The sequence below is a fragment of the Acinonyx jubatus genome, chromosome C1, assembly GCF_027475565.1.
Source record: "Acinonyx jubatus isolate Ajub_Pintada_27869175 chromosome C1, VMU_Ajub_asm_v1.0, whole genome shotgun sequence".
Taxonomy (NCBI): domain Eukaryota; kingdom Metazoa; phylum Chordata; class Mammalia; order Carnivora; family Felidae; genus Acinonyx; species Acinonyx jubatus.
Window position 1 is genome coordinate 58,754,156 of NC_069381.1, and position 18,943 is coordinate 58,773,098.

The 18,943-nt window shown below is 36.4% G+C and overlaps 1 protein-coding gene across 1 annotated transcript in view; it reads right to left on the reverse strand.

Moving 5' to 3' along the window:
- The window catches only part of NEGR1 (neuronal growth regulator 1), an 840,003-nt gene that overhangs the window by 464,595 nt on the left and 356,465 nt on the right, over positions 1-18,943 (reverse strand). Inside the window, exon 2 of the mRNA XM_027058871.2 lies at positions 16,666-16,898. Within this exon, the coding sequence (XP_026914672.1) occupies positions 16,666-16,898 (233 nt within the window). The remainder of the gene's footprint in view (positions 1-16,665; positions 16,899-18,943) is intronic.

Consider the following 18,943-nt stretch of genomic DNA (forward strand, 5'->3'; position numbering starts at 1 on the left):
AATATCAGGTCAAAATATCAAAACAGGGAGATTTTTCAGTCCCAAATACAGAGTATTCTTTTCATCAGAGAGTCTACTCCAAATGATAGACCTAGTATTTTATCCAGCCATACGTAAAGTTTTCATGCTAGGCTCAAACAATGGGTTCCCTTGGGGCTGTATGTGATGAAAGATTTTAGAGTATTTGATTGACAATAAGAGTCCAGGAAACAGAGAAAGGTAGAGGTTGGTGTAATATTTTCTTCTTGGTGTTTTCTATGTATGTATGTCCTCTGTGTCTCTAGACATATATATGAATGCTCTTGGCTGTATGTGGTACTCAGAGAGGACTGACAGTGCGTTGCACAGCACCTGGCATCTATGGCTGCTCATAAATATCACTATGGTGATGACATGGAATGGTAAGTACTGAAGTGGGACAAGAAGACGACTCAAAAATTATGCAGCAAATTAAATCAAACTGGTACATTCAGTTATCTTTGAATAGTAATATAACATTTTAATAATAAATATAACAAACAACACCCATTCTTTCAGAAGGTGAGGAACCAGAAGGCTGACCCCTACAATGATCTTAAAGGAACAAAGAAGGAGACAATTTTGCTTCTGTAATATATAGCTCTTCCTATTTGATTAATTCCACATTTAAAGCCTTAGTAGGTTCCAAGAAGACCCTGTGAATTCAAAGTGTCCAGGGATTCATACATTCCCTTCTTTTGATCTTGATAAGGCCACACCGATTTTTTTTACTATATGCAAATGCAAAAAGTAAGTCATGTCATACTTTGGCAGCAGTGAACGTGGATAACAAACCACACTTCAGAAAGCACAGATTGAGTTAGGTTGCCTTTAAGGGAGATCTAACTGCTGTGTACTGTGAAGTTAAAAGAGGAACATATCATACTGTCAAAGACAAGTGGGCTGTGTGAACTGCAAGCTCAAAAGCCTCACAGTAATCCCAACCACACACCAAGTCTCAGAAAGTGGGGCAGTGTCTCCTCTGGAGATGGGGGTGCGGGAACACTCCAAGGTATGCAAAGCTGACAACTCTCCACAAGACAGGGAAGAGCCGCATGGAATGTTTTTTGCCTTCAAATAATTGTTCACATGCTCTGCAAGTCATCTTCATTAGCTAAACAAATACCTTTGAGAGCAATTTTTATTTGTCCAGATCAGACTTAAAGTGAGTATTTCCAGGACTCTTTAGGAGGTCAGGAGCTTCAGGGGTAAATTTACTTTGAAAAATATACTCAGCTTTTCTGTTAAAAATGCTCTTTTTAAAACAGAATATGGTATGTTGCACCTGAAAGTTTTGAGTATGCCAAACCTAAAAGAAAACGAGTGTTCTCCTTTGGGTTGTTATTCTGACATTCCATTCTTTGTCACTCAAACCCCAATTCACTAATATACTCAAAACCTGACTCACCTCACTTCATTTTGTTGTTTGTCCAGTAAAGATTGTATAACAGGCAAAGATTGAAGGTCAAGTTTATTGATTAAAACCCAAAGCAATGAAATATCTATTAAGTGAGGGTAACTGACTCTCATGTGGCTTAATCCACATGGAATTTTTCTTCATGAAGTGATTTTGACAGAAATTAGCAACACTGTAAGAATTAAATAACACAAAAATGTTTCTAGATACATTACATTTTAAAATTAAAATGCTCACATTCACAAGTTAAACATCTCTACTTCCATGCTGTCCCTCCCATTTCTACGGCATCCATACTAGTTCTGAGAGCCTCTGTAAGTGTGGACTGTTACAATAGGTTTCCACCTGGATTTTCTTTCTCAAGTCCTTACACCATAATTTTGTTTTACTCAAATAAAAACTGAAAAATCTGTTATTCTGCTTTTATTTCCCCCTTTTAACTGAGTCTGTATTGGTCCCAAAAGATGCATATTGATTCACTAATGCATCAGGCTATTTTATCCCACACAATATTTGAAAAGGATCATTTCATAGTAATGCTAGATAGCGTTAACATGATTATTACACAAATTCATCAAACAACAGTGCTTTTTGTGGATAAGCTGGTGACAGATGTTACCAAGTTCTCCATGGCTGACCTTCTTTCCTGGTTTCTTAATGCAAATGTCTTAACCTACTTTAGTGTCAAGAACTTTAAGAATAGGATAAAAGTGATAGTTACTCTTCCCAGTGGAAAAATATTAAAGAGCACCAAATTTTAGATATACTCCCATGGGTTTTATGGTTAAAGAATCCCTTGATTTTAAGTCATATCACCTCGTTTTAGCCAGTGCAACAGCTATTCTACCGGGTAAAAAATGTTCCTCATAAACAAACAAACAAGAACAAAAATGTCATACCACATCAGCCAAGGAAGCCTGTGTCAGCGTTTGAGGAAATGTATTATTTAAAAATCTCAAGTCTATTTTGTCAATCCTGTGAATTGTTCGTTCATCATGTCTTTATACATGTAAGACTGTGTTTCAACCATCACCAACTTCTGAGATGGTGGAACCGGATGGATAACTCTGAAGTTTCCACACGATGACACTCATGACTGCTGTTTCCTGTGGCAGCTTCTTAATCTGGGGAAGCTCCCAGCCGTGGCTCCCCAGGGCCCCCTGCTTAAACTCTCGGCAGCTGCTCCTCTCAGCATTGAATGGCTCCAGTCAGCAGTCGAGCCCGGCAATTACAGTCTCCTACAGCTGCTCCCCAAGAGTCCCATTGCTTCTCACATGCTCAAACAACCTCCAACAGCATCTTGATCTCCCAGCAGCTGCACATTTGAGCATTTCTTTGTCAGCATCACTTCTAAAAGATGTCTCATGGCAATGCTCTAAATGGAGCCATTCCCCCAGTCTGAAGAGCTGGTCCTGTTCCCAAACAGCCCATCCCCCAACCCTCACTCCACTTTATGGAACAAGACAATATGGTGTCATACTTCTAACTGCTTCTTCAGCACTTGCTGGGTCTTAAAGTAGCTTCTCATTCGGTTCTGAATGATTTATTGTGCACACCAAGAAGTTTCAAGCAGTTTCCTAGAGCTGGCTATCACTTCCTGCCTTGTAATCAAACCACAACCCTTCTATGTACCAACTACTTCACTCCAAAAGTTAGATATGACCTCCATTGAAAGAGGGTCACCTCCTTCATATGCACCCTGGGTGTACCTCTGTCCTAGCCCCTACCTAACTTTAGTGCATTCATTTGCTTCATGTTAGTATTGCCCCACTGATTTGTGAATTCCTTGAAGGGAAAAACGAATTCTTATTTGTGGATATTTGTTTTCTAAACACCTAGAACAATGCTTAGCATATGGCAGGTGCTTAAAAATGTACCTAGGTTGCATTAGAGGAAGTGTCCAAAGTCAGGTAACTGGTTTACTAGAGAAGAGTCCCAAACTGCTTTTTATTGGTTTCCCCACAAGGCACAGGTGCAGCTGTAAAAATCAAGACCCAGAATATTGTTGCACAGCTCCCAGCTCCCAGGGTAAATATACAACCCCAGTTCTGTATCCTTTTTTAGGTTATTTTTCTTCAAGTTACAGTCTGTGTGAATAATGAACGACTTCAGTTTCCACTCGTGCCATTGTGTATTTGTAGCTCTAATATTCATTAAAGATGCAACCGAAATGTTAATGATAATTGCACCCTAAAAGCTAATAAAGAGAAGCCCAAGGCTCACATAAATGCCAGCATTTAATAATTATGCATACTTTTATCTTTTCTCCTTAATCTATCTTACTTTCTGAAAATAAGTTTAGTAAATCTAAGATCCCAATGTATGTGTAATTAATTTCAAAATTTGTTTTTAAATTTGTTTTTTATACTCAGGAATGAGATATATTTTTTCCAGAACATAAAGAGGTAATCATCATTATATAAAATGGTTACCTATATAGACGGTAGAACTTAAAACATACCTCTTGAGAGTAGGAAATGCTTGACATTTTAGGGGGAAAAATTTTATCAGTCAAGATCCAGCCAGGAAAAAAGAAACCAATTTAAGTATTTCAAAAAAAAAAAAAGAGTTTTAATACCTCTTGTTTATACGGTTGATAAAGAGCTAAGAAACCAAAGCATGTGAAAGTGAAGAAGCTCAGATTTTAACAGTGAGAAGCCACTAATAATTCCTACATGCAAGTATCATTATTAGAGCCCAGAGATTGGAACCGCTCATAAGGAGCGAGATCCACAACATGGGACTGCCTTGCATGAGCTGTGCCAACTGGAAGACAGGCTATCCAGTGGAAGCTGGAGTCCAGGAGGGGAAAGGCTTGCAGGAGATGCTGCCTGAGGCAATGGGAGAGGGGGACTAGCCTGTCTTCTCCCTGATTCCCTTTCTGATCCCTTCTCCTCTGGGTGAATCCTGCCAGGAACCAGAAAAAGGGACAGCCTGAGAACACACCTACAGTGGTCAGCCCACTCCATTATACAAAGCGTAGCAAAAGAGTGCAGAGAATGGCTCTGAAATCGGTAAGGCAGAAATGACTGCAGCCATATCTTTTCCTTAACTTTAGGTAGTAGTCAGCTTTCAAAAAAATGTAGAATCCTAATTACTGTACCTCAAAACTTTAACATCGGTATACATTGATCATATCTTTTTCCATGAAAGATTTCCACTGGAAAAAATTAATTTTATTAATATTTTACAACTAACTATTATCTATGTTCTTACATTTATTTTATTTTTTATTTTTAATGTTTATTTATGTATTTTGAGAGAAAGAGACAGAGTGAGTTGGGGAGGAGGAGAGAGAGAGTGAGAGAGAGAGAGAGAGAGAGAGAGAGAAACCCAAGCAGGCTCTGCATTATTAGTACAGGGGCTGGATCCCATGAACTAGGAGATCATGACCTTAGCTGAAATCAAGAGTCAGATGCTTAACCAACTGAGCTACCCAGGTGCCCCTCTATTATCTATATAATGAAAGTCACTGGGATTAGTGACAGCAATCCCAATTATGTCTTAACTCAAAAAAGGAAAGAGGAATGGATGTACCTATGCATTATCAGGTCACTGGAAAAGGAATAAGGTAAAACCTATTAAATATCTACTCTGAATCAGATACTTTGAGAATTTTTCCATATGTCTAACTGTATTTTTAAAGAAAAATTTCACAGCAATACCAAGAGTTACTATTTTTTTACTTTTCAGAGAATGAAAATGGGCCTTAAAAAGATGGAGATACTTAATCAAGTTCATATACTTTATAAATATCAGAACTGGATGTCACCTGAAAAGTGTCTAATCCCTATGCCACACTAAACTACTTAGGAGAATACTGGTCCCAACTAGTTTCAAAGAGAGAAATAACCCAAACCATTATTGAATGAGAAAAAAAAAATGCAAAGAAATTTTTTTCTGGTAACTGGCTAGCTTGTACTTCCAAGGAACTTCACTCATTCATTCTATTGTGTACTCAGTACTTATTTTAGACCCAATTACTTGACAGCCCCTGTCCCATTCACTGAGGGTATGGAAGTAAGATGGACAAAATTCATACTTTCATGGAGCTTATCACAACCTGCCATGCATTGGATAATTAAGGCATGTCTCTATCCTTTCTACTAATTTAATAGTATCTCATTCTGAGGTGATTTTCACCCCAGCAGTCATTTGGCAATGTCCCGAGATATTGCAGGATATAACAATCAGGAAATGCTACTGGTGTCTATTGCATCAAGGCCAGTGTTTTAAGTCCATTCAGGCCTCTATCACAAAATATCATAACTGAGTGGTTTATTAACAACAGTCACTTATTTCTCACAGTTCTGGGGGGCTGAGAAGTCTAAGATTGTATCATCAGCAGATCCTTTGATGAGGACCCACTTTCTAGATAGCCAAACTTTCATATTTACATCCGCACATGGTAGAAAGGGTGAGTGGTCTCTGTGGAAGCACTAATCCCATTCATGAGGGTTCCACCCCTATGACCTAAGCTCCTCCCAAAGGTCTCACCTCCAAATACCATCACACTGGGTACTAAGTTTCAACATATGTATTTTGGGGGGACACAAACATTCTCTAGCAGCCAGGGATGCTCCTAAACATATTACAATATGCAGCCAATTCTGTCTATCCCAACACACACACACACACACACACACACACACACACACACAGAGTAATTGTATGGTCCAAATGTCAATGATGCCAAGGTTGAGAAACCTTGTTCTAGTGTATAAGAAGATATCTTTATTTTTGAGTGTGTGTGTGTACTAGTTTTCTAATTGCTAACATAAATTGCTACAAAGTAGCTGAAAACAAATTTATCTTAAAACAAATTACAGTTCTGTGTGTTAGATATCCAACAGAAGTCTTTCTCAGTAAAAATCAAGGTATTGCCAGGCCTGCATTCCCTTCTGGAGTCTCTGGAGAACCCATTCCCTTACCTTTTTCAGCTTCTAGAGGCTACCCATATTCTTTGGTTCATGATCCTCTATCTTTAAAGTCAGTAAGGGCAGGTCTAGTACTACTCATATATCACACACTCTGACCTACTTCCACAGACGTCAATCCCTCTGATTCTCTTCTACCTTCCTCTTCCACTATTAAGGGGCCTTGTGGCTTCGTGGGGCCCACCTGGATAATCCAAGATGATATCCCCATTTTAAGGTTAGATGATTTGCAATCTTAATTCTCCTTTGCCATGTAATCTAACATATTCACAGGTTCCAGAAATTAGGACATGGTCATCTCTGGGGACCATTCTGCTTTGGCCTAAGGAAGAGCACATGTGCAACTTTTAGCAAAGTTATTTGCACAGAGTTGGTACTGAATTAAAGTAAAGGGACCACACAAGCATTTTTTGAATTAATCATAGATGTCCTTTTAAAATGGGCTACCTTGAAATGGAAGGGTCATAAGCAGAGGGAAGACAATATGCATGTCCTGCCTAATTCTGCACTGATGAATAGGGGAAGCCGTCCCTCCTCAAGTCTTCAATATGTCATTTTAAAACGTGTCCATCCACTGACTTACTCAAATCAAAACCTAAAATAATGAGTGAAGTACCTGAGAGAAAATTCTAATTGTGTTATTCTTTTTAAATGTTTTAAAAATGTTAACTCCTTAATTTGTGTGGCATTAGGAATCCTTGGCTATAATATTTATAGCTAACTTTGTCCCATATAAGGTATTTTTTCTCAAAATAACGTTGCTATATCTATCTATCTATCTATCTATCTATCATCTATCTATCTATCTCTATGTCTAGATAGAGATAGACAGATAGATATGTGTGTATATATACATTCATAAAATGCTGGTATCCCATTTATTATTTTTTCACTACAAAATGCAATCACTATTCTGCACTTGTAAAAACATGGGGATTAGCAGAGGATAAAGATGCTATGACCTGGAATGGAAATAAGCAACCTAAGTCATGAATGCCTAACTAATCCTTTTAATTTAAAATTTTTCCTGTTATGTCAGCATTCCTGATGTTATGCCCTAAAGATAGCATCAGTACATTAAGTCACAGCTTAAGCAAAGTAACTGGCTTGAAGCCAGGGAGAAGGAAGTATGTACATATGTACAACCAATAAATCTCTATTGGGTCCCTAACATTTGTCAGGCAATACTGTTGATACTTTCCTGGATGGCTGGGAGTCAAAAAAGGATTAAGATTTCAGTCCTCACCCACGAGGAGTTCACGGAGGTTCTTACCGGGAGTCCACACATAGACCAAGCGGGTTCATGAGCATCTTGCTCATGTAAAGTAGTTTGTAAAATGTTCATGGCATGTACAATTTTCTAGAGACCAAGTGTACAGGTTCATCCAATTTTCAAATGGGTTCATGACTGCAAAATGTTTAAGAACCACTGGTCTGGATGCAAAACTACTAGCATGGGTAAGAAAGCTGTGACAGCTTTCAGGTCCTACCTTTCCTAAGTCCCTCCTGCTCCCACTAGATCACTAACCAAAAGATGCTAAAGGGATGGGAAGTGAAGTGGTGTGGGGCAGAAGGATACAAGGACACAGAGTCACTGTATGATTCAACTTTGCCACCAGCCTTAATTGCTCCCATTTTCTTCTTGGCACTACACATAATTAATTCTTACTGTTCTGCTACAAATCATAAGATAAACAATATCATTAGCAGATTCAAATTTTCTCCTCTGCTAAATTTTACACATATAAAGGTTATAAAGGAGTATGTCATTTAGAATTTAATGAAAACAGCAAAATCCTAATTGTCTTCGTAGTAATTTCTTAACTACCCACATAATTTAGGGAAGTAAACAGTAAAATTATTTCATAGATCAAATCATTTTGCAATGACTTCCAAGAAGACAAATTGTTTCACCAGAGTCTTATGTATTTTCAGGGTTCCTGAAGATAAGTGGACCAGTGAAATCTTGGTAATCTTTTATTTATAGAGAGATTTTAATACTGATAGTGTACATTGCATTGGGATTTGACATGTTTTACTTACATAGTTATTTTATTTCTTTTTTAGGAAAAAATAAAGATACTCCAAGATAAGCAACAGATATAACTATTATGAAATGTAACAGACAATACACAACTCAGAATTACAACCACACAATAAAAATTTCATCAGCCTGGGCTTTGAGATACTTACCAAACTATGTGTTTCAAGAACTAGAGTAAATATCCATTAATTGTTGAATGGACTTTTAAAGGACATCAGATCTTGCTTAAAGGATTAATTACTTTAAAATATTGTCTGGTTTTTTTTTTAATGTTTATTTATTTTTGAAAGAGAGAGCATGAGCATTGGGAGAGGCAGAGAGAGGGGTGGGGCAGAGGATCTGAAGCGGGCTCTGCCTTGACAGCAGACAGCCTGATGCGGGGCTCAAACTCACGAACCACGAGATCATGACCTGAGCCGAAGTTGGATGCTTCACTGGCGCCCTGTTTGTTTTGTTTTTTTTTTTGTTTATTTGTTTGTTTGTTTGTAACAGAGAGGGAGGCAAACCATAAGAGACTCTTAGACTCAACTATAGAGAACAAACTGAGGGCTGCTGGAGGGGACGTGGCAGGGGGGCAGATAGGCTAAATGGGTGATGGGCATTAGGGAGGGCACTTGTTCGGATGAGCACTGGGTGTTTGTTATATGCAAGTGATAAATCACTAAATTCTACTCCTGAAGGCAGTACTACACTTTATGTTAACTAACTTGAGTTTAAACAAAATCTTGGAAAGAAAAAAAAAACATATATGGTCAAATTGCATTTTGAAATGTGCATTACCAAAAAAATTAATAAAAAAAAACAAGTACTGCTTTACTCAGTCTCAAAATGACTGATAAATATTGTTCTGACTCTTGTACATTCAATTCTTCGATATCCTTTTATTTAACACTTGCCAATACGATTCAAAACGTAGAAAGAAAGACAAACTGTGGCAGAATTACTTTTCAACAACACAGACCCCAAACTGTACAATCTTTGGACTTCATTGCCCCTAGCCTGCCACACCTCAAAAAAATATCCAACTCGTGAGTAAACCAGAAGTACTAAAGAAGTACTTTCCTTGCTGTCACAATTCCCTAGTCAGAAAAGATGCTTATTTAAATTCCAATATTGGTCCCCTTGCACCAGCTATGAAGCTCAGTGGTTTCCATGAAAGTTCCTTCTGTAGAAGAATGGATGACTCAGCTGGAAGCAAACAGTGTGCAACAGCTACCAATATTGTTTTTCTGTCATTCTTACCTCTCTCTCATTCGCAAATGATAGCATCTTGAAACTTTATTAGAAAATGCCATCAACTTAATCATTCCCTCTGTAAGCAGTACACTATGGATTTCTGCACCATTTTGATCTAATACTGTTCTAATACAAGATCTTTTATTGACAATACACAAAACTTCATGTACTAATTTTTGGCTAGGAAAATATGATTACTAAACTTGAGAAAACCCGTTTCAAAAAAACTATTATTCATTGAAATTTACCTTCTCTTTCTGCTACTTCTTTTACCTCACATGCAGAAAAATGATGGCCAAAAGACTTTAAAAGAGAGTATAAGAGAAAAAAAGATTTTCTAAAGATTATAAGAGAAAAAGAAAAAACAAAAGAATATTCAGGAAAGAAGATAAATGTCTATTCTGAAAGAAGTGCCCAAACTTGGGTGCCTGAGTGGCCCAGTCAGTTAAGTGTCAGACTCCTGATCTCAGCTCAGGTCATGATCTTACAGTTCATGAGATACAGCCCCATGTGAAGGCTCTGCACTGACAGCATAGACCCTGCTTGGGATTCTCTCTCTCTCTCTCTCTCTCTCTCTCTCTCTCTCTCTGCTCTTCCCCCACCTCTCAAATGAGGATTTCACTAAAAATGAGTTCAATTAACCTCATTTTTAATGGACGCTGGTAGTTAAATCAATAACCTAATAAATGCCAATACATTCACAGATAAAAGTAAGGTGATGGTTTCCTAGAAGTTCGCCTGATACACATGACCATGTATCCACAGTGATTCTAGCCAGACTGGAATTTCTGAAAAGAAAACTAAAAATATCCACCAGAAAAAAATGCATTAATTTTTAAAATTATTATGTAATATTCACTGCCTAAAAAACCCTATTCCACATAAGTCCAGATGACTGGACCTGAATTTGTCTGTGAAGGTACACTTGAGGGAACGATTTTACAGAATTCTAGATCACAAATGACACTGGAAGGACTTATTTTTCCAAAGTTTCAGAAACGAAGCATAATTGTTCTGTTTAGAGTCCATATCTAAAAATAAATCTCAAAATAAATAAACATTAAGAAAAAAAATGAGTTCATGGATACAGAGATGATAATTGGTGGTTGCCAGCAAGAAGATGAGGGGATTGGCAAAATGGATGAAGGGGGTTAAAAACCACAAATGTCCAGCCATAAAACATATTCAGTCATGGGGGTATAATGTACAGCATGATGACTGCAGTTAATAATATTGCATTGCATATTTGTAAGTTGCTGACAGAAGAGATCTTAAAAGTTCCCATCACCATAAATAAATGTGTAAGTATGTGTGGTGATGTATGTTAACTAAACTTATCGTGGTGATCATTTCACCATATTTACAAATTTTGACTCATTATATATTGCACACCTGAAAATAATATAATGTTTTATGTCAATTATATTTAACATTTTTTAATTTAAAAAGACTGTATTTTATATCTACTTTATCTTGTAAGTATACTATGAAGTTACATTCCTTTAGTTATAGCTAAAGGCTCTTCAGATGGGATAATGAAGCCTCATTATGTTAAGGACCATTTTTAGTGCAGGTGGTTTATTATTTGTTTATATGTTGAAAATTTTAAGGGTATATATTTTAGGTCTTTGTCATTTCTTTGTGTTTGACAGCATGTCCAAAGTTGGGTTCCTATGTATAATCTGAATATCCCCAACAAATATAAAAAGAGCTTAAATAAAACAGTGGGGGCCAGTCTGAGGGCCTTCCTGAGCCATCACTGTATTCAAGAAATGACTATTTTGACATGTGTGGGCTCTGTAAGAATTTTCCTAGCGCTGATAATTTTTCTTTGGTTTCATTTTGTAGCTTATTGAAAAATTTTGAAATGTTTACTGTTGCAGAACATCGACCTGAATTTTCTAATGTATGTGGTATTTTGAACATGTTTTTACTATCATAGCTCTTTCTCCCTTTGGGTCTTTCAAGGAAGGCAGGTCTATGATCTGTAATGCTGTGTTATTGCCCATCAGCTCAATGTGGAGCACAAGTGTGGTGTCTTTCTCTTCCACTATGTACCTTGTCAAGGCTTTAATATTCATAAAAGAATGTTAACATTAGATTAAGATGTGCTGGTCTTTAAAGAATACAGCTCTATACTTGTGGCCACATGGAATAATTGCTCTCCAGATACTCATTGGCAAGTCTAATTTTGAAATATCTGTACCTGAATTCCTATTCAAAGACCTTCTGAGAGAAATAATATTTGCGGAGGTTTGATTCAGAAAGGCTAGGTCCTAAAATTTACTTACAGATTACGGTAATAATCAAAAAGCTATCTCCCTGTTATTGAACTGGCATCATACTGAATTTACTTTCAGATGTTTAATTTTTTTCTTTACTTCCCTGTACTTCAGGTTATATTGAGAGGTGTTATAAGGAATGATTCTCTGAATGAGCACTGTGAGTGTTGTACAGTTACTGTTGAGATGTTCCTTACAGCTCACAGTGGTTCACTGGTCTGATTCACAGTAGAAACGTTGTTCCGTTCTGAGTAACAGGATCAGGGCACTAAGAAATGTAAGTGTCAACTTTATGAGCATGGAATGAATAACTAATCTTGTTTCTTTCTGTGTACTGGCTGCTACAAATATCAGAACTAAATTTTTACCAAGCTCTAGAATTAGTTAGAAACCATGACATAAATTTTATGTTCTAACCTCACCAATGACTGCATCCTACTCTGCTTACCTTATCTTTTGCCTCCAATTTCTCCTATTTACCTTGGTGTACTAACTACTTCTTTATAAGCCTCTTTAAATCCTTTCCGATGTAAAACAGAATGTTTAATAATAAATGGTGTTTGAATGTGTTGTCTTTCCATTTTACAAAGGCTTTCTCCAAACAATGACTAAGCCAGAGGCAAGGGGCTAATACTGTCATAGTTTGGGATCTTTGGGAAGCACACACTGAAATGAGATGGAGTTTATAGTGCAGGGTATTTATTAGGAAATGCCTTTGTGATAAATCTCTGGAGAAGGAAGAAGAATGAGATGGGATTGAACAGAGCAAGAATTTCAGCTGTAGAGCTGTTCAACAGCTTCAGCTGTTCTGGAGCCAAAATGGCTCATCAGAGTTATCCTACTTTAGGCTGAAAGAGAAGGGCCTTTATACCCCCTGCATCAATCAGTCCTCAGATATTGGTTGCTTTAGGACAAGTCTGACTTTGGGTAAAGTGGCTTTCTATAGCTGAGGTGATCCCTGAACGGTCTGATCATTAAATGCTATAAAAGCAAACCCAGCAGCTAGAAAAGCAAACCCATCCCTGAAAAGGGAAGTGTGCCACCCCATCTATCACAAATACTCCAGGTAAGCCAGATAAGCTGAGGAAATCAGAATACCCTGGAAAGTTAAATACCCTCAAGAAGGTATTTTGGCCATAGAATTATGTGCTAGTCAAATAATCTATTCTACCTAGAGAAAATCTAGAGTATATTTCCCTGAAAGGGCACAGGTGGAGGGAGAAACATTTCACACATATGTAATGTGTGTGTGTGTGTGTGTGTGTGTGTGTGTGTGTGTGCGCGCGCGCGCGCGCGCGCACATGCGCTTAAAGGGGCTTAAAACAATATACATTTATTATCTCAGTTTCTGTCCAGGTATGTCTTAGCAGGATCCTCTGCCCACACTCCTATAGGCTATAATCAATGTATGGTCAGGGCTTATTATTGTGTGCATATGTGTTTAATATACAGTAGGTATGAGTGTCTATTTTGTGCTATACACAACCTAGACTTTAGACTTGGACTCGAAGTAGAAGCCATCTCTATCATATACTCAAGTGTGAAGCATTTACATTTCATGATTCCTATCATTACAGGATTGTACTAGGGAACTCAAGCTTCATAGCAAGTCTTCCAGCCTTGTACACTTTTACACTCATGAAAAAGAAACATTATGCTTAGTAAATTCTTTATCACATGATTTGAAACACTGGACATTTAGGTAGCTTTATCAGTGGTATATTATATATAGGCAATCAAAATTTTATCTTCTTCCTGAGTCTATTTCTATGCCCTTGAAGTAAAACTCCAATTCGCCACATTATTCAAATTTCATGAGTATATACATTGTTCAGCTAAGTTGATGAAAGCAAACCATGGAGATAAACACAACAGACCTGCAGACTATATACTGAAAGGTACTGCTATGCACAACTCAGTTTTCACTGTGTTCAATGCAAGCATGGTACAAGTGGTACGGGATATTTTTCATACCTAAATAATATTTTCCCTTGCAAATCATCAGTGTTTTATTTGTTTGTTTTTTGTTTGTTTGGTTGGTTGGTAGACTGGTTCAGGTTTTTTTGTTTTCATTTTTTTTTGTTGTTGTGTTGGTCATCTTTCTGTTTTTCACTGGTAGGGACCTTAAGATCTTCTGGTTTGAGTCCTCCTCTTTCAAATGTGGAAACTAGAGTTTAGAGAGGCTTGATAATTACCCATTTCATGAGAGAAAACTCAGGATTGGAATCCAGGTTTTCCAACTCCTACTCTAGTGCTTTTTCTCCCCCATTGTTCCATTCGCTGGTATTAATAGCTCTAAGAAATCAATAGCACTGACAAATTTCCCATGCACAATGTCTGTGTTGGCAAGATATCCTTTCTATTATCCCCTTTCTAAAATGATTTTTTTTAATATCCCTGGAGCACGCAGTTGCAACAATTAAAGATGAGCTTTGTTTTTACTAGCCAATGTGTGTGTTTGACATCAGTGATTAATACAGTCTTCTCTCACTTGCTATGTTTCTTTATCTTGGTGAATAAAGACTTGACAAATTGTTAGGCAAAGAGCATATACTTCAAAACTATTGAGATATACCTGAGTAGCAGACAACCTAAGAAATATAAAGACTGAAGAGAGGGGCACATCAGCTTATTCTCATTCATCAAGAGAAAATGTAGCTTAAGTGGGGTTGACTTTTTGTGACATTTATTTAGTTCTTGAATTGACTGACAAGCCTATTAATGTATTCCCTGAACTTTATTAATGTAATTGGAAAACTGCCCACATGTCAATCAACTTCTAATAAGTAATTATGTTCATAAATACTGTAAAATTATTAGCTTTTAATTTGACCCAAACACATACTCTCAAAACTGTAACATGAATTTTATTTTTCTAGGAGAACACAATATTCTAATAAAGCATTGAATATTGGCATTCCCACAATGCACTTCCAAAAATGGAATTTAAAAGTTCACCATTATCAAATGGCCAACAAAAAAGAATGCGATAGTAAGGCATGTAACAGTTTAAAAAAATCTGTATGATATGAAACAGTCTACGTAGCATAAAGTTATGAAGCAATCCTATGAAAATTAAACATGTGCCTGGGCACAGCTCATATAGCCATAGTCTGGCTTAAAAATACAGTGCTACTATGGAACAAGAGAGAATGGAAAAAAAGAAAGAGGGAGAGGGATATATTTCGTGTCTAGAAATACATCACTTACACCTATTAAGAACCAAAATGACTACATCTCCAGTGACTCAAATATATTATTACCCAAGTATACTTTTTTCTCATGTAATAAAAATCTTTTGCAGTCCTTGAGGTAGAAATTCAAGTCAAAGGGCAGAGAAATAAACAAGAGAACAAGATTGGGCTTAGATAACAGTAGAAATGTGTTTTTGACTTGTAATCCCATGCTGGTTTCTGAAGCTGGACCAACTCCTGCCCTCTAGCATCTCTGGATAATCTCTGAATAAAGATAGACTTTGGTGTAAACTTTATTCTATTCTCATATGATTTTAAATAAAAAACATCGCCACAGTGTGCAATGTTCTGTAGTAAGAAAAACCATTGAGGAAATTTACAGACTTGTTTGCCTTATATTTGCCTCCTGAAAGTTAATTATTTAATAAGTTTAACCTTTATCACAAATTTAAAATACTTACTAATAATTGAAGTTGTATTTGAATTCAGGTTTACCTCTTTATATGAGGAAATAAAGTTCCAGATGTAAGTTAATAAAGTTCCAGATATAAGCTATGTACCTAAATTAATAGTTACAGTTGAATATTTGAAGGATAAACGGAGAGATAACACAACTAACTTGCTCACTCAGCTTTCCTATTAGGAATAAAACATGCACTCACTGGCACCACATTATCATATAATTTGTTATTAATTTTACTTAGAAATGCTGCAATGTCATTTTGAGATCCACAGCCTAATATTTCTATGCAACAAACACATGATTAATCTGTAAAGCACAAGGAAATAATGTAAAAGGGCAAGAATATACATTTTCTATTCTACTAGCATTATAATTGCATTTTTCTTGAAAAGTATTTATATTGGGGATAAATATGCTCTTACATTTTAGTATGCAGGAAAAATAAAATAGCTTGATGATTCAGTTTGTATTTGGAGACTGCAAGTTAGCTAGAATGATTTATGATCTTCTGAGAGTAAATCAAAGTATAAAGCATTGTTACCATGTTTTTTCAATAATTCTATATTTAAATAAAGTAATTCTAGAAGTCTGTTTCTTTCCATTGTGACTTGAATTAATGTAGGCAGAATTTGGATTGAGACAGAGTGTTAGCAGTCTGGAGGATTACTTTTAAAGAGTTACTATATATGTGTATATATATATATATATATAATTTTTTTTAAGTTCTAATATTTTAATGTATCCATTATGAGTTATCAAAGATTAAGTTTAATGTATCAATCATGGGTTCTCAAAGATTTATTGACGAGGTGACTCAAAGGAAGATACTGAGTGAATCATACACAAAAAAATCATAATGTGGTGTTAATGGATAATTTTTGATCTTGGCAAGTCGGGATTTGTACATCTATAATAGCCATTACACTTAATGGAATCTAGGAAGATAAATCCCTGAAGATAATGACAACATATCTTTCAACAATGTCAGTTACTTCTGAGTCATTCTGATATCTAAATATTGAACCCTGTTTTAAGTACAGTCCTTCACAATATAGCACTTACAGAAATGCGTACCTTGTACAGTTAGATGCACCTGCATTGTCCTTGGTGTATGTTGAGTCTGAACAGAACACGTGTACGGGCCATCGTCTGTCACATCTACATTCTGTATCTGGAGGCTGTAGTCTCTTTTATTCAATGTCGAAATTGAAACTCGAGGATCCACTGACCACTTATCACCTCCCGCAAAAATAATACTTGACCGGTTCAGCCAGGCACCCTTTGAAGCTCCATCTTCCAAATAACACCTACAAATTACCAGAGACAGAACACTATTAATCAAAATGAAAATGAAAGACAACGTTATCTTTGCTCCGAGTGCATGTCCGTATGCTGAATTATAGTGCTGCATCAAATGCAAATATCAGACAGTAATGCAGAAGATACGAACATATGAACACACTGGTACATCTTCCATTCCCAATGTAAATGTGAAACAATACCTGCATACGGTTTTCTTTTGTTTTAAATGTGTGTGTGTGTGTGTGTGTGTGTGTGTGTGTGTGTGTGCGTGTGTGTGATGACATGCACATGTTTTAACTTGAAGCCAGTCAAAATCCTTTTTCATTCTCTCTGGATGATGAGTAAACTTAAATTAAGTTAAAATAGTTCAAGTAATAATTTTCAACATTGAAACATTTTTTTTCTTTGAAATTATAAGAAGTAGAAAAAAAGGTCCATGAGTTGGCCTGTTTTAACCAAATCCAATTCGAATATAATGCACTAGATACTAGAGAGAAAGCATAGAATAGTACCATATCATGTCAATTTTTTAAATTATGCATTTGCAGAGTGGTAAGCTTGTATTCTGAAACTGTAAACTGCATTTTACTGATAATATTGCTCTTATAATTAAATGAGACAAGGCTTATATGGTATTTTTAGTAGCAAATTCTTGCTGTCTTTTCAATAAACTGACCATACATAGTCTTTCTAGGAAGAATTAATTTGTCCAAGAAACATTTACAAAGCATCTACCATTTAGGGATTTACACATGATATTACCCTTGCTCTCTAAAACTTTTAGTCTGGTAAGGAAGCTAATCAAGCAAATCAATCAATACTATATACAGAAAGAATATTTTATTAAATCAGGCACAAGTTACAAAAGAGTTACTTGACTCAGAAGGGGTATTGGGGGTATAGAGAAATGCTTTATGGAACAGGAAATGCCTGGAATAAAGGGTAAGGAACAGGAGACATGACATTTAGACAGAGGTCATATGTGGGTAACACCAGAGGAAGGTGAGAGAAAGTTATACATTTCAAGGAAGTACAAATACGCATGGGATATAGGGTAGGAGGGGTGAGAGATGAAATTGGAAAGGTAGACTAGAGCCAGATGATGATAGCAAGCCTGATGACAATTAGTGGATTTTCAGGCCAATTTTGATGCCATTTATTCAAAGTTGTATTCTACAACAAGATTCAAAAATATAGCTTTGTATCTAATAGAAGTCAGACATCATGATTTACAACAGAAGGAAGCTGTGGTCATATATCAGTGAATTTGCTGAGACCTGGAATTCTATGTTTCATCTTGAAAACGTTCTGATACAAATTAAACACTAGTTCTCTTAAATGAGTACAAAGCACAGCCACAGAATGAAAATACACATACATCGAAATAGTTTGACAGCATTTCTACAGAACACCTTGGGGGATTGAACACAGTGTTTGAGATTGCTACAAAATTGCAAGCTGAATGCAACAGGGTAGGCTGTTGCCAACTGTATAAAACTAATCAGTGGGTGAAAAAATAAGGAACAAGGTACACTGCAGAATCTAATTTGCAGGCAGTTTCACCATCTACAGAATCCAAACTAGTAAAGTCATAAAGGTCATTATTAATTGAAAAGCTTTTCCTTATGTAATTAATGAAGAAAATAAAACTCACTTTAATGACATAATTAAACAATTACGGTATATTGTCATTCTTAATGATATGTAGAAAAAGGTAGAGGGGACATATTTCCCATTTCAAAAGATCACGTGTCTACATGTATTGGGTAGAACTGAATTACCACTACTAGGACTGTGATCATTACAATGCTTGTATTTAATATATGGGCTCATCAAGTGTTGATTGTGTGACCTCTGTATTCATGGCCTTCACACATTATCCTGTCTGGTGCTCGTTACATACCCTGTGGGGTATGGATTGCTATGTCCAATTCATCACTAAAAAATAAATTCAATGTTTAGGTTAAATGACTTGCCCAAGCCACACTATTAGCAGGTGACAAAGTAGAATTCATAATCAAGTCTTATATTTCTATATTCAATGTCCTTT